The 15,336-nt window shown below is 49.3% G+C and overlaps 1 protein-coding gene across 9 annotated transcripts in view; it reads left to right on the top strand.

Moving 5' to 3' along the window:
- VWA3A (von Willebrand factor A domain containing 3A) overlaps positions 1-15,336 on the top strand; it is a 58,981-nt gene that overhangs the window by 24,833 nt on the left and 18,812 nt on the right. For 8 of the 9 annotated variants that reach the window (XR_009864729.1, XR_009864731.1, XR_009864730.1 and 5 more), the window contains 11 exons: positions 3,346-3,471; positions 3,805-3,855; positions 3,969-4,104; positions 4,210-4,313; positions 5,806-5,886; positions 6,311-6,405; positions 7,494-7,613; positions 10,070-10,144; positions 10,353-10,497; positions 10,908-11,103; positions 11,835-11,905. Coding sequence is in view for 6 of the 9 variants with exons in the window: in XM_062180369.1 (XP_062036353.1) it covers positions 3,346-3,471; positions 3,805-3,855; positions 3,969-4,104; positions 4,210-4,313; positions 5,806-5,886; positions 6,311-6,405; positions 7,494-7,613; positions 10,070-10,144; positions 10,353-10,497; positions 10,908-11,103; positions 11,835-11,905 (1,200 nt within the window). In the remaining 3 variants the exon portion in view is untranslated. The remainder of the gene's footprint in view (positions 1-3,345; positions 3,472-3,804; positions 3,856-3,968; positions 4,105-4,209; positions 4,314-5,805; positions 5,887-6,310; positions 6,406-7,493; positions 7,614-10,069; positions 10,145-10,352; positions 10,498-10,907; positions 11,104-11,834; positions 11,906-15,336) is intronic. The other variant, XM_062180368.1, reaches the window with a different exon arrangement.

Below are 15,336 nucleotides of genomic sequence, written 5' to 3'. Positions count from 1 at the left end.
GTCCCACTCCTTCCCCTCGGCCTGCCTGCAAGGCTGTACCCCGGGGAATGTGGGCCAGGACAGACCACGTGTGTACTTGTTCCACTCACACCCAGTGTGTAAAATCAAGTTCAAATGTTTGGAGGATCCAGGACAGCCTGAACTTATAAGGATTCCTTTGGTCAGCAGACTGCATGATGAGCTGATTGCATGCCTGTAAGCTTGAGTCCGAGGCCTTGCAACGCCTGGCACCAGACTTCTTGGTCACAGCCGCCATTCACAGAGGCCTTGGGCTACCTCTGCTCCCCCAAAGTACTGAGTTTGAAATGGTCGCCTCCATTGTCTCTCCTAGAGAGATCCTTGCAACAGCACCCATGGCAGGGCAGATCAAGCAGGCACTTCTGTACCAATCCATCCATTAGTGTCCTTGTCCCAGTTAGTAACTAAATGTCATCCACCCCCATTCACAATGGAGGTAGCGATTAGCAAACGTGCGTAGACCCATTTGGCAGATGGAGAATCCGACCACCTGTTCAGCGGTGCCTGTCAATAATTATAAGGAAATAAGTGTGTTCAGGTGTCCCAAAGTCCAACATTTCATTCCAGGGCACCGAGGTCACACAGTCCCTTCTTTATACCCAGTTGCCTAGACTCCTTTTGTAGGTGCCACAGACTGCGGGGGCTAGGAAGTGAAATAAATGAAGGGGACTGGCTGGGTAAGAAATATTTTATCTGGGATGGGTGTTTGGCACAGCAGTTAAGACGCCACTTGGAATGCCCACATCCAGTACTGAGGCCTGGCTCCTCCACTTGAGACTCCACTGCTTCCTTCTAATGGGCACCCTGGGAGGCAGCAGGTGGCGGCTCAACTAGTTGGGTCCCTGCCACCCATATGGGCAGACCCGGATGGAGTTCCAGGCTCCTGACTTTAGCCTGGCCCAGCCCCTGCAGTTAGGGCATTTGGAAAATGAACCAGTGGATCTGTGATCTTTCTGTCAGTCTCTCTCTCTCTCTCTTTCTCTCTCTCTCTCATTTTCAAGTGAAAGGAAAATAAATAAATTTAAATGTTTACAAATATTTTACCTTAAAAGCTAGGGCCCTCTTGATTTAGCTCTTGTTTTCCCACTCTGGATGGAGAGATGTGTGATTGTCTTCTTTGATGTGAGGGAAACAAACTGTACAATGATGACAAAAATTCCAGCTGATCCTCTGAAGGGAGCAACAGAGAGTCTAGGGACTGTGGCAGCCCAGTAGCCCCTGCCCCATCTAAAGCCTCAGCTGACCACTGCTCTGTAGGATGTGGTCTTGGTGTTACCAGGTCCTCTAGTTTTTCAAGAGGAGTCAGAAATCTGGATGTTTATGTGTGTGATTTTTTTCTTTCTTTTTTTAAAATAACATAAAATTTACATAACATGAAATTAACACTAAATGAACTAACCAGTGACTTTTAGTGAAAAACAAAACAAAACAGTGACTGGCAGTACAATCAGAGTTGCACAATCCCTACCTTTTTTCTGAGTTCCAAAACATCTTCATCACCTAACAGGAGGCCCTGTACCCATAAAGCAGTTACTCCCATTTCTCTTTCCCCCAGCAATCACTAATCTGCTTTCTGCCCATATGGATTTTCCTGTTCTGTGTGTTTCACTTAAATGAAATCATGTACGCTTTGTGTCTTCACCTTTTGCTGTCATGATGTTTTCAAGGTTCACCATGTGACAGTATGGGTCAGAACTTTATTCTTTTTTATGGTTAGAAACCCTTCCATTGTCTAGATGCACCATGTTTTGTTTATCCATTCATCTGTTGATGGACAGTTGGGTTGTTTCTACCTTTGGGCTATTGTGAACAACATGTGAGTATCAGAGTCCCTGTTTTTAGTTATTTGGGGAGTATAACTAAAGTAGAACTGCTATATCAATTCTGTGTTTAATCTTTTTAAGGTTTATTTATTTATTTGAAAGGCAGAGATAGAGAGCAAGGGAGATAAATATAGATAGGGATAAAGATAAGAGATAAAGATAGAGATAGAAAGAGAGTGTGTGTCCTCCATCCATTGGTTACTACCCAAATACTGTAACAACTACAGCTGGACCAGGCCGAAGCAAAGAGCCTAGTACTCCATCTGAGTCCCCTACATGAGTGGCAGGGGCCCAAGTACTTGGACCATCATCTACTGCTTTTCCAGGTGTGTTAACAGGGAGCTGGATCTGAAGTGGAGCAACCAGGACATGAACTAGTATACCGATATGGGATGCTTGTGTTGCAGGTGGGGACTTAACCTGCCGTGCCACAATGCTGACCCCTGTATTTAATTTTTTAAGGAACCCTCAAACTGCTTCTGCAACAGCTGCACCATTTTACGTTCCTACCAGCACTGTTCAAGGATTCTAATTTTCTACTTTGTCACCAGCACTTGCTATTTTCAATTTTTTATTATCATTTTTTTAAAAAAGTATTTAAAAGAGAGATAGAGAAAGAGGGAGAGACCCGGACTCTCCACTAGTTCACTCCCCCAAATGTCTGCAACAGCCAGGACTGGGCAGGGCTGAAGTCAGGAGCCAGGATCACAGTCTGGGTCTCCCATGTGGGTAGCAGGAACTGAGCTATTTTAACCATCACTTGCTCTCTCCCAGGTTGAGCATTAGCAGGAAGTGGAACTGGGAGCAGAGCCAGGCCTTGAACCCAGATGCTCTGATATGGGATACAGGCATCACAAGCAGTGTCTTAACCTCTAGGCCAAACGCTTACCTCTAAATTATCACTATTACAGCCATCCTATGTAAAGTATTTCTTTGCATTTGTAAAGTTAGAGAGGCCAGCGCCGTGGCTTAACAGGCTAATCCTCCGCCTTGCGGCGCCAGCACACCAGGTTCTAGTCCCAGTTGGGGTGCCGGATTCTATCCCGGTTGCCCCTCTTCCAGGCCAGCTCTCTGCTATGGCCTGGGACGGCAGTGGAGGATGGCCCAAGTGCTTGGGCCCTGCACCCGCATGGGAGACCAGGAGAAGCACCTGGTTCCTGGCTTCGGATCAGCACGATGCGCAGTGGCCATTGGAGGGTGAACCAACGGCAAAAAGGAAGACCTCTCTCTCTCTCTCTCTCTCTCACTATCCACTCTGCCTGTCAATATATATATATATATAAAGTTAGAGAAACCTTCAACCATTCAAAAATCCTGAAGGTCAGTACTGTACAAATGGAACAAAATGCGTTTCCAGGCTCTGGTACCTGGACCCCAGTTATAATGCCTGGTGTGTGCAGTCTGCCGCTCAGTTCTGGGAACTGACTTGGCTGCTTGCTCTTTCTGCCGTGGCCACTGGTAGCCAAATAACCGCTAGATGGCTGTTTGCTCCCACCGCCCTCAGCTCTGTGCCAGCCGGGAAGTGGATGAGCTCCTGGCAGAAATGCAAAAGGCCCAGAGCCTCCTCAGCCACATCCAAGCCCTGCGCCAGAGCAGTCCGTGTGAGGAGCTAACCTGCGTGCAGAAGCAGGTAGGTGGTGCGCAGATACCCGAAGTGAGGGCATTACTGTAGTGTGTTCGGAGCTAACCTCTCAGAACTGCCGTTTCTCACCTTGTAAGAGGGGTAGGGGGAGGAGGAGGCTGGGGTGGATCAGGACTCCCTGAATGATTCGGTGTGGGAGTTACCAAGTAGTTCCCTGAAGACTTGTGTTTTGAGCCCACAGTGGGTGGTGGGGGTTGGGGGCCGACCATGATCTTGACATCTGTAGTACTGATCTTAATGGTAATGGTAAGGGCAGGGGTGAGGAGGATGGGAAAATAAGAGAGAATGAGTTGCTGGGCACATCCCCATTTTTCCTAAAAGTTCCAGAAATATCCAGAGAAGGAGACGGGGATGACGCCTTTGATTTTCCAGGTAATGCTTTAAGTTTCTCCACTTGGGGGGGGGGGGCTGGGTTGGGGGTGGGGTGAAGGACTCCCCAGCTCTAAAATATGATTATGCAATGAGGGTTTTCTAATTGAATTTAGATTTCCACAGAGATTGCAAAAGGGCCACTCACAAGTCTCTTGCCTAAACCTCCAAAGCACGAAGCTCCTCTCACAATTGAGTTCCCAAACTTGGATAAGACTTCTGCAGAATGGCTCAAGGTTAATAGTCTAAAAGGTAAATCACCAGAGAGGGCAGAACCCAGGGTGCCGGTGACTGACAAAAGGACTTGCACCCTTGGAGCTTCTTGGGGGATGCCTCAGGTCCCACTGTTTTTTTCAGCCAAGAAATTAAGCCTTTATCAGGTTCTGGCACCCAATGCATTCTCTCCCGTGGAAGAATTCGTGCCTATTCTCCAGAAAACTGTGTCATCAACTATCCATGAGGTAATGTAAATTCAAAGTACGAGTCCCCTCCAGTCCTCTATTGGGGAGCTCCCTTGTGCATTTCCCCATCTTTTTAAATGTTCTGGCATCAGAGTCATAGGACAGAGCTGGAGGAACGTGCGCCCAAGGGCCTGGTCTAGGGTGCAGGGCTTCCACCAAGCACTCTAGAACACTCAGCTCCACTGTGACCGCTGTTTTGCAAAGATCTGAAAAAGAAACATGGGAGATGGGATAAGAGGGAGCAAATAAAGTGCCGCGGTTACCTCCTCCATGGAGGCGTCCCTCCACCTTGTACAGACTTCCATTGCTCCTATAATGTGTTACCGGCTATAAATCCCCACCAAATATGAACCCTTCAAGATAAAATAAAAAAACTCCTCTCCAACTCTGTATCCCCAGTGTCTAGTACAAGTAAACAGTCAATGTTAATAGGATGGCTATGTGGATGGGGAGATGGAAGGATAGAAAAAAGAAGGAAAAGAGTGATGAATAGGTGGATGGGTAGAAGTGTTGGTGAGTGAATGGGAAAAGAGGTAGGTGGACAGAAAGAAGGAAGGGTGGTAGATGGAGATGTGAGCATACAGCAGGATGGAAGGGAAAAATGAATGGATGCATGACAGGACGGAATGAAGGACAGACGCAGATAAAAGATTAAGAGTGGGGATGAGCATTGGGTGCAGCATCCCGTATCAAAGTGCCTGGTCCAAGTTCCAGCTATTCTTCCCACCAACCTCCTATGCTGGGCAGCAGGTGACAGCTAGTATCTGGGTCCCTTCCACCCACCTAGGAGACTCAGATGAAATTCTAGGCTCCTAGCTTTGGCCTGGCCCAGTTCTGACTCTTACAAGCATTTGGGAAGTGAATCAGCAGATGGAAGATCTTTCTCCATCCGTTCCTCTGTCTCTCTGTGTTTCAAGAAAGGATGAGAAGGATGGAGAACTGGAAGGAAGGGATAATAGGTGAGTAGAAAGAAAATGGAAAGGTGGAAGAATGAAAGGAAGGAGAGGGTAGTGACAGACGTGTAGTTCTGCAGTCGGTGGGTGAATGACTAGATGACTGGACTGACAGAGAGACGGATGTGAGAGCTCGGCAGAGGATCAAAGAACAGGATGAATAAATTGGATTTTCCAGGTGTCCATGAAGGCCTATCTGTGTTCCCAAACCATGGCCAGTATGTATCAGTGTCTCAGAGTTCTCCCTAGTACCAAAACCCTCCAACCACATCTTAATGACCCTGGTGTTCAGAAGAGCTTTCCAGGAAGACAGCCTGGCTTGCTGTCAGGCATGGATAATTCAAGGGCTCACTCTCCTGCAGGTGCTCAGACCGGCTCCAGACCAGGCATCACCTGCTGTAGCTACTGCTGCTGGGCGTGGGTGGGGGCATGTATTGAGGGCATCTGATTTGCAGAACCCAGTACTCAGAGTAAACATAAAATCCTTTCCCTCACCTGTTTCTTCCCTGGCTCCCCCTCCTGCCCTTGCCCAAGTGCAGAAGGCAATGGTACAGTTTGAGTGGCACGACGGGACAGTGAAGAATATTCATGTGGACCCGCCCTTCCTCTATGAGTACCAGGTCAGTGATGAGAGCACTCAGTCAGAATGCAGGGCGTGGGAAGGGAGGATGTCAGGAGTATGGAGACACCAAGCTATTCCCTGAATCCCTTCATGTAAACAGACTGTGTGTTCCACCTACACATGTCTCTAGAACTTTCTCCATACGCCAACGCAGGCAGGGACCTGAATTCCTCAAACAAAAGTCTCTAATCTTTTGGAGCAAGTTCTCTCTCCTGCCCCATTTGACACAATGCAATACCTTGACTTGTCTCTGCCTAGCCTTGTGGCAGACTTGTCCATGATTCAGTAGAATGTTTCGATGGAGAATTCCCTGGGGACTTGACTCGTGATTCCTAGACGTCATCTAGAGTATGCCTGCTTTCCCCTAGGCTCCTAGGGGCGCGTGCACACAGCACTCACTCTCTGGGCCCACGCTTTTGCAGAAACAGCTCAGCAGAGCCGTGCGAATATTTGAGAGGCGGATTGAGTGGCTCTCCCTGGCCAGCAGACGAATCTGGGGCACTGTCTGTGAAAAAAGGTATCTTCCCCAAGCAGTGCTCTTGTCCCTCATGGGTCTTGTGTATGGACAGCAAGCGTCCAGCCCACGGATCCCCTGTTGGTAGCATCAGAAGTCATCACTTAGAGTAGGGATCAGCAGCAATCTGTCAGCAGAAACCCTGGGCGCGGAAAAGGTCACCGCTCCTGTTGTCAGCATCGATGATGTCATCGTGTGTCACTCAGGATTCTTTCAGTTAGAAAGCAGCAGCAACTAAATGCTAAATTGGCTTAAACAAAACAGGAAAGTCTGATTAAGGTGGCTGAAAATTCTAGGCTAGATTTATTTGATCTTTTTTTTTTTATATTTTAAAGATTTGTTTATTTATTTGAAAGGCAGAGTTCCAGAGAGGCAGAGGCAGAAAGAGAAAGAAAGAGAGAGATCTTCCATCTGCTGATTGACTCCCCAAATGGTCACAATGGCCAGAGCTGGGCTGATCCAAAGCCAGGAGCCAGGAGTTTCTTCTGGGTCTCACATGCAGGTGCAGGGGCCCAAGGAATCGGGCCATCTTCCACTGCTTTCTCAGGCCATTAGCAGAGAGCTGGATTTGTCATATGGGCACCAATTTAAGTCCTGGCTGCTCTACCTCTGATCCAGCTCTCTGGAGCTATTGTGGCCATCTGGGGAGTGAACCAGCAGATGGAAGACCTTTCTCTCTCTGCGTCTACCTCTCTGGAACTCTGCCTTTGAAATAAATAAATAAATATTTTTAAAAATATACGTATATAATATTTTTAAAACACCTCAGCCTTTAAAAACATCGCCTGTTCTTTAAAAGAAAGAAGTTTGTGAAGATCATCCTATGTAGTTCTTGCCCCCCAGACCATCTTCATGCTGAGACTTTCTTCCATTACGTAATTTGCTGCAAGGGAGGGTTCCACGGTCTCCTGTCCACTGTTGGCAACTCACCACTGTTGCCCTCAACCCATGGGGGGAGATTTTGGCCAGCTAAGAATTTGGCATGCAAACCCTCCCTCACCTCTGGAAAACACTTTAAATAGTAAAATGGAACGAAACAAACAGTATCTGAGAGATTCGGTTCTCCTCTGAAAGCTTGTGTTTCTTTTTAGGGTGGTTTTACTGCTGGATATCTCTGCGACCAATTCCATGTACATTATTCATATCCAGCACTCCCTGAGGCTGCTGCTGGAGGAGCAGCTCTCCAACAAAGACTCCTTCAACCTCATCACGTATGTGCTGTGTAGCCCGGGGTGGGGAGGGTGGGTCACGTGTGGGCTCGGACGCCGTCTCCGGGCTGAGGCTGAGGGCAGGCAGCTGGGTGGTGGATGCTCTGAGTGTTCTGCAGCCTGGGACGGCCGTGGTTTATCTGATTTGGGTGATCCTGTTTGGGGCGTTGAATAATTCAGTGGCTACAGGACTGTCCCACTGGGGCGAAGGTGATAAGTGGCCCCAGAACATGCTGCTTGATCAGCCAGGGGAAAGTAACTCAGCTCATTGCCCCATTTGGCTCCCAAACCAAGAACCAACAAATACAAAAGAGAGGGGCCCCAGCCATGAGCTGGTCTTTGTCCTCGGCTTGGTTCTAACATGCCACAATATGTCTAAGATGTAGGACCCTAAATAAAAACCTAAATAAGTATTTAAATGTAAATAAAAATTATACATATAGAAGTGTAAAATTGTGCATCTAAATGATGTGTAACTTGTATACATAGTTTTAAAATTATGTGTAATTAAAAATTTTATATATTGTATAATTTCTTAAATTATTATATATGTATATTTGTTGCCTGTAACTTTTTAAAATAATTTATATTTTATTTACTTGAAAGGCATAGTTACGGAGAAAGAGAGAAAGAGAGAGAGATCTTCCATCTGCTGGCTCATTCCCCAAATGGCAGCAATGGCCAGGGCTAGGCCAGACCAAAGCCAGGAGCCAGGAGCTTCCTCCACGTCTCCCACATGTGTGCAGGGGCCCAAGGACTTGGGCCATCTTCCTCTGCTTTCCCAGGTGCATCAGCAGAGAGCCGGATCAGATATGGAGTAGGCAGGACTCGAACTGGCACCCATGACAGGCGGTGGTCTTACTTCGCCATAACATCGGCTCTGCCTGTAACTTTTTTTTTTTTTTTTTTTTTTGACAGGCAGAGTGGACAGTGAGAGAGAGAGACAGAGAGAAAGGTCTCCCTTTTGCTGTTGGTTCACCCTCCAATGGCCGCCGCAGCCAGCGCACTGTGGCTGGCACACAGTGCTGATCCAAAGGCAGGAGCCAGGTGCTTCTCCTGGTCTCCCATGGGGTGCAGGGCCCAAGCACTTGGGCCATCCTCCACTGCACTCCCAGGCCACAGCAGAGAGCTGGCCTGGAAAAGGGACAACCGGGACAGAATCCAGCGCCCCAACCGAGACTAGAACCCGGTGTGCTGGTGCCACAGGTGGAGGATTAGCCTATTGAGCCGCGGCGCCGGCCCTGCCTGTAACTTTTATATAGTTGTAATTGTAGGATAGAACCCATTTTGTTCTTTGATTTTTTTTCTACTTATCTTGTTTCTCTTTGTTGCCTATGTATAATTTTAAAATACAACATTTTAAAAATATAAATTAAAAATTTACATATGTAGCTTTAACAATTGCATACTTTTTCTAGCTAATTAGGGAAGAAAAGAAAGGAAGGAACCCAGTTGAGGTGAGCGTTCTTTTTTTTTAAACTAGTCTGAGAGACACAGAGAGAGCTCCCATTTGCTGGTTCACCCCCCAGATTCCTGTAACAGTGAAAGCTGGACTAAGTCCACAGCCAGGAGCCAGAAACTCCATCCAGGTCTCCCTTGTGTGTGACAGAGACTAAGTTCTTGAGCGATCACCTGCTGCCTCTCAGGGCCACGTTTGCAGGAAGCTGGAGTCAGGAACAGGAGCTGGACATTGACCCAGGTGCTTTGCTGTAGAACATGGCATCTTAACTGACATGTTAACTACTGGGCTAAACACCTGCCCTGAAATGCTCACTTTTACTCAACCTCTCACCAAATAGGGCATGTGCTAACCCTAGCAAGCCAGCAGTTAACACCAGATATGATTCAGTACCGTAGCCTAATCTTTTCCTAATAAATTCTACAGAAAATTCTTAGAGATACACTTTAGACAAGATTTTATTTATTTACCTAGCCATCTATTCAGTCAGCGAAGCTTTATTGAAAACCTGCTACATACCAGTCACTGCTGGCATTGGGCATATGGAGGTGAATGCACACAGTGCCTGTTCTTTAGGAACTTATGGCCTAGTGGTAGGAGACAGGCCTGTTGTACAGTAAGTGCTATGAAATGTGTTCTTAGAAATAGGTGAGGCTGGCACCGTGGCTCACTTGGCTAATCCTCCGCCTGCGGCGCCGGCACCCCAGGTTCTAGTCCCAGTTGGGGCGCCGGATTCTGTCCTGGTTGCTCCTCTTCCAGTCCGGCTCTCTGCTGTGGCCTGGGAAGGCAGTGGAGGATGGCCCAAGTGCTTGGGCCCTGCACCCGCATGGGAGGCCAGGAGGAAGCACCTGGCTCCTGGCTTCAGATCGGCACAGCGCACCGGCCGTAGCAGCCATTTGAGGGGTGAACCAACGGAAAAAGAAGACCTTTCTCTCTGTCTCTCTCTCACACTAACTCTGCCTGTCAAAAAAAGAATGAGTTTTCTTTGTTTCCTTCAAAGGTTTGGAGCCACAATTGAAAGCTGGAGGCCAGAGCTGGTTCCTGTGACCCATGACAACTTACAGAGCGCCTGGCGGTAGGTGGCGGGCAGAGCTTCCGTGCTGCTGCGTCTGAGGACAGCCTCCAGGATGTTGCTTTCTCTATCCCTGTCCCCACCAGGAGTAGCTCTCTAGGGTCCCTGCCCTGGAACAGTCACAAACAGCATTCAGAAAACCACTGCCTTTGGTGTGTGCTGCCTCCCGCTCTGGGCCTCTGCCCTCAGCATCGCATCCCTGTCTTCCCAGGTGGGCCCTGACCCTGCAGTGCGGGGGCAGCAGAAATATCCTCAGCGCCCTGCGGAAGGCCGTGGAAGTGGACTTCAAGGACAAGGACAAACACCAATCCCAGGGCATCTACCTCTTCACGGGGGGCATCCCCGACCAGGACGTGGTGCGTACGCTGAGTCCTGGGCACCCGTGAGCCTCTGTGACCCGTCCGGCTTCTCCTGGGAGGATGCCTGGCAGGGGTCTTTCCAGTGTGCTGTTCTAAGCCAGGACTTTACGATGCAGACAAGCGCCTGGGGATGTTGTTAAAATGCGCTGTCCAGTTCAGCAGGTCTGGGGTGGGGCCGGAGAATCTGTCTCTAACAGATGCCATCACTCTGCAGAACACAGCTGGTGTCACCAGACTGCTGGGTGCGACTCCTTGACCATCCCTAGTAAGACCCAGACTCATCTCTTTCTATCCTGGGTCCAGAGCACTGAGCCAGGTGCCTCATGGGCTCTCAAGAAAGATGATCAGGCTGAACTGGTCTGAAGCCAGCAGCTATGGGCCCCTCTTGCCTTCTCTCTCTCCCATAGTCCATGCTCTGCGCCTACATGGCAGAAGCCTGTAGCGGCTGTGACCTCCAGTTAAACGTGTGTCTCTTCTACGTGGGTGAGCCACAAATGGACAGCATAGCCCCTGCCTGCTATGCCAGCCGCACTGACACAGCCACTGCCTACAAGGAGGTCACCCGGGCTACCGGTGGCCGCTTCCACTGGTTTGGAGACACAGGTGTGTGAGAGTGCTGCGGGAGTAACAGAGGCTGGGACACACCAGTTGCTTTCCAACCTCCTTAACTCACAGAGGAGGTCACTCCTAGATGCATGGCGTGCCTGTGGTCACAGAGTGGCCTGACCAGGGCTGGAGTTCTGGTTGCCAGATCTTTCTTTCCATGAAAAGTGCTGGGCATGGCCATTTACACTATTGGTGATCATTACTGATAACAGCAAATATGTGCAGACGAGCTGTTACGACCAGACACACTTCTAAGCATTTTACATATGATTTGTTCCTCACAGTAACCTGTGAAGGAGGTGATCATTACCCCCATTTTACAGGTGAGGAAGCTGAGAGACCAAGAGCCCAAAAACACACAAGTAGTTAAGTGGCGGAAGCAGGAGCTGAAGCCAGGCAGGCCAGGTTAGCCATTACACTCTCTGCCCTCCCAAATGTGACTTCTGTGCCCACTACACATATCTTGGAGCCTAACCCACTCTTCTTGTGGGTGAGTACCAGGACACTGTGTCCCAAGGTCAGCTCCACTGTCAGTGACCACACGGTACCTGCCCATCCCCTTCCCCACTGGACAGTGTAGGCATAGGGACTGGTCGACTCAGCCTGTTAAAGCCCCTCCCAGCTCCTCAAGCTCCAGTCACCTCTGCAACACCCTCGTGCATCCAGATGTGGACACAGGCCAGAATCCACACCCCCTTTCCCATCTTCTCAATGTTCTTTGTTTCCAGGCATTTATGAGAGTGATGACATCAGCTCCATCATATCCGAAATGGAAAAGGCTCTCAACTACTCCCAAAAGGTAACACCTTCGGTGTGAGCCGAATTACTGCGCTGGCTTCTATGTTCATCTTCTGGAGCTGCCATAGCAAAGTACCACAAACCAGGTGGTTTAAAACAGGAGACAGTTCTCCTCTCACACTCCCAGAGGCTAGAAGTCTGCGATCAAGGTGTCAGCGGGGCCGTGGCCACGCTCCCTCTGAGAACTCTGGGCAGAATCCTTGCTTGCCTCTTCTTAGCTTTTGGTGGGGACTAGTGTTGCCATTTTTAACTGCCTGGATGCCAGTGAAAACTGGCGAGGAGGATTTCCTGTAAGACTTGCGGAAGGGGAGAGCGCTTGAACTCCAAATGACAGCAAAGATAGCTGGGGAGTTACAGTCCGCAGAATCAGGGGATGGCAAATTACCACGAGGGACATGATTGGATTTCAAGGGTAGGGAGGTTCTTGCTAAACACAGTGGTGGCTGCAGACTTGGGGAGGACCTGGCTAGCAGGGAGGGGGATCCCAGTGGCAGAGTGGTTCTCACTACAGTGACTTAGAAGGAGTCTTTGCTAAAACTGGATTCAGATAGCCAAGAAGACGAACCTGTCTGAAGTTTCCTCAAGGAGGGAGCGCCTGTCACTGGCTATCTTTGGCATTCTCTGGCTTGTGGCAGCACAGCTCCAGTCTCCGCTCTGACTCCAAACAACTGTCTTCCCTCTAGGAGCATCTGCATCTCTTCTCCTCTTACAAGGACACTTGTCATATTAGATTTTTTTAAAGATTTATTTATTCATTTGAAACAATTTCAGAGAGGGAGAAGGAGAGAGGCAGAGACAGATTTTTCCATCCACTGGTTCACTCCCCAAATGGCCACAACAATCAGGGCTGGGCCAGGCCAAAGCCAGGAGATAGGAGCTTCATCCAGGTCTCCCATGTGGGTGGCAGGGGTCCAAGCACTTGGGCCATCTCCCACTGCTTTCCTAGGTACATTAGCAGGGAGCTAGATTGGAAGTGGAGTGGCTGGGAGTCGAACCAGCTGCTGTATGGGATGCTGGTGTTTCAGGCAGTGGCTTAACCCCCAGTCATATTAGATTCTAGGCTAGCATCTGGTCTAGTGGTTAAGCCACCAGTTAAGATGACTGCGTCCCATATAGAGCACATGGGTTGCAATCCCAGCTCTGCTCCTGATTCTAGCTTCCTGCTGATGTGTGCCCTGGGAGGCAGCAGGTGATGGCCCTGCCACCCATGTAGGAGACCTGAATTGAGTTCCTAGCTCCCGGCTTCAGCCTGACCCAACCCCAACTGTTGTGAGCATTTGGGGAGTGTGAATCAGTGGGTGAGAACTCTCTGTCTCTATTTCTCCCTCTTGGATAAAACATAAATTAATAATAAAGCTCCCACTCTACTTCAATATGATGTCAGCATATGTCTTAGTTACATCTGCGAAGACCCCATTGCCAAGTAACGTCAGTCACTGATGCCAGGAGGTCAGACTTCTGCATATGTTTTTGGGGGACATAACTCGTCCCACATCAGCTTCCCACCCTGTCCTGACCCCAAGGCTTCAGGTGAAACCTGACTGTTCCCTGTGAGTCCTTGGTGTTCAGTCTGTGCTGCACACTCTGACCTCCTTTGAGTACTTGGGACCCATCAGGCTCATTCATGAACTCATTCCTAATCTCGGGGCTCAGGATTCGTTCCTCTGCCTTCTGTTTCCCTTCCACGTCCTCCATGGCTTGCTCCCTGATATTCACAGCTCATTAAAAAGGAGGGTTGCGGGGCTGGTGCTGTGGCATAATGGGTAAAGCCACTGTCTACAGTGCTGGCATCACGTATTAGCACCGGTTCAAAGTCCCGGCTGCTCTACTTCCGATCCAGCTCCCTCCTAATGTACCTGGGAAAGCAGCAGAAGATGGCCCAAGTCCTTGGGCCCCTGCATTCATGTGGGAGACCCTGTTGAAGATCCTGGCTCCTGGCTTTGGCCTGGCTTGGCTCTGGCCATTGTGGCCATTTGGGGAGTGAACCAGTGCATGGAAAACTCTTTCTCTCTCTCTCTCTCTCTCTCTCTCTTTGCTTCTGCCTCTCCTCCCCCCCCCAACTCTGACAATCAAATAAAATAAATAAATCACTTAAAAATTAAAAGGGGGGTTGAACAATAAAATATGTGATTAGAGAGGTAGGCAGAGGCCAGATCATGTCAGGAGCCACAAAATAAGGGAATAGACACAGGGCTAATAGGATGAATTGACTTGTAACTGTTGAAGGGTGAGGGAGAAAAAGAAATCCACAGTACCTCCCTTGGTCGTTGCTGGGAGCCTGGAGGACAGGGGTGCTGCTGGAAGTAGGAGGAGCCCCTGGGGGAGTGCAATGCAGATGGGCCTAGGACACTGATGAGTTTGTGGGGCCTCTGAGATAACAAGGGAAGGTGTTCTAGGGGCAGGTAGAAAAAAAGATGGGTCAGAGATAGAGATGTGGGATCATTCAAGCCATGGGGCTGGACGGAGAATGTGTTGGGGGTCATGGTGAAGGAGCCCACCTCGTGTGTCCATCAGCGCTGTTCCCAGGACTCAGCTCTGCGGCTAGATGGGGGAGGGGAGGGCTGTGTCTCCGTGGCAGGTCTGTGGTTCTCCTAGGCACACCTTAGCCATCCTCCCAGACAGGGCTCCTTGCAGTGCCCTTGCAAGTCCCTTCTCCTAGGTCACATCAATCCCTTTCTCTCAGCTGATGGGCTCAGTTGCGAGATGTTCACAGACAGCGCTAGCTTAATGCACCCTTCCTTGGGATGCTCACTTCCATTTGACTGGGGTCTTCTAGGGCTTTGATTGAGAATAATTAGTGGAAAACCTTTAGGGTTGATTGAGAAATTTGTAGTAAAAGAAGTGAAGGACAATGCCATTATTCTGTGGGCATCTGGAGTCAGCACTGGGCTCCTAGTGAGCTGCCTAGCACCTGTGTCTTACAATGGAAAGGGAGCTGGCTTTGGACTCAGACCCACCTGGGATTTTTGTGGTTTTTTTAAAGTTATATTTATTGGCCAGCGCCGTGGCTTAACAGGCTAATCCTCCGCCTTGCGGCGCTGGCACACCGGGTTCTAGTCCCGGTCAGGGCGCCGGATTCTGTCCCGGTTGCCCCTCTTCCAGGCCAGCTCTCTGCTATGGCCCGGGAAGGCAGTGGAGGATGGCCCAAGTCCTTGGGCCCTGCACCCGCATGGGAGACCGGGAGAAGCGCCTGGCTCCTGGCTTCGGATCAGCACGATGCGCCAGCCACAGCAGCCATTGGAGGGTGAACCAACAGCAAAAAGGAAGACCTTTCTCTCTGGCTCTCTTTCTCACTGTCCACTCTGCCTGTCAAAAAAAAAAAAAAAGTTATATTTATTTAAAGGCACAGAATCAGAGAGAAAGGAGGGAGGGAGAGAGAAAGAGTGAGAGAGGGAAGTAATATGAACTTCTATCTTCTGGTTCACTCTCCAA

Source organism: Lepus europaeus, chromosome 21, assembly GCF_033115175.1.
Source record: "Lepus europaeus isolate LE1 chromosome 21, mLepTim1.pri, whole genome shotgun sequence".
NCBI lineage: Eukaryota > Metazoa > Chordata > Mammalia > Lagomorpha > Leporidae > Lepus > Lepus europaeus.
This window is presented reverse-complemented; position numbering and strand designations above follow the sequence as displayed.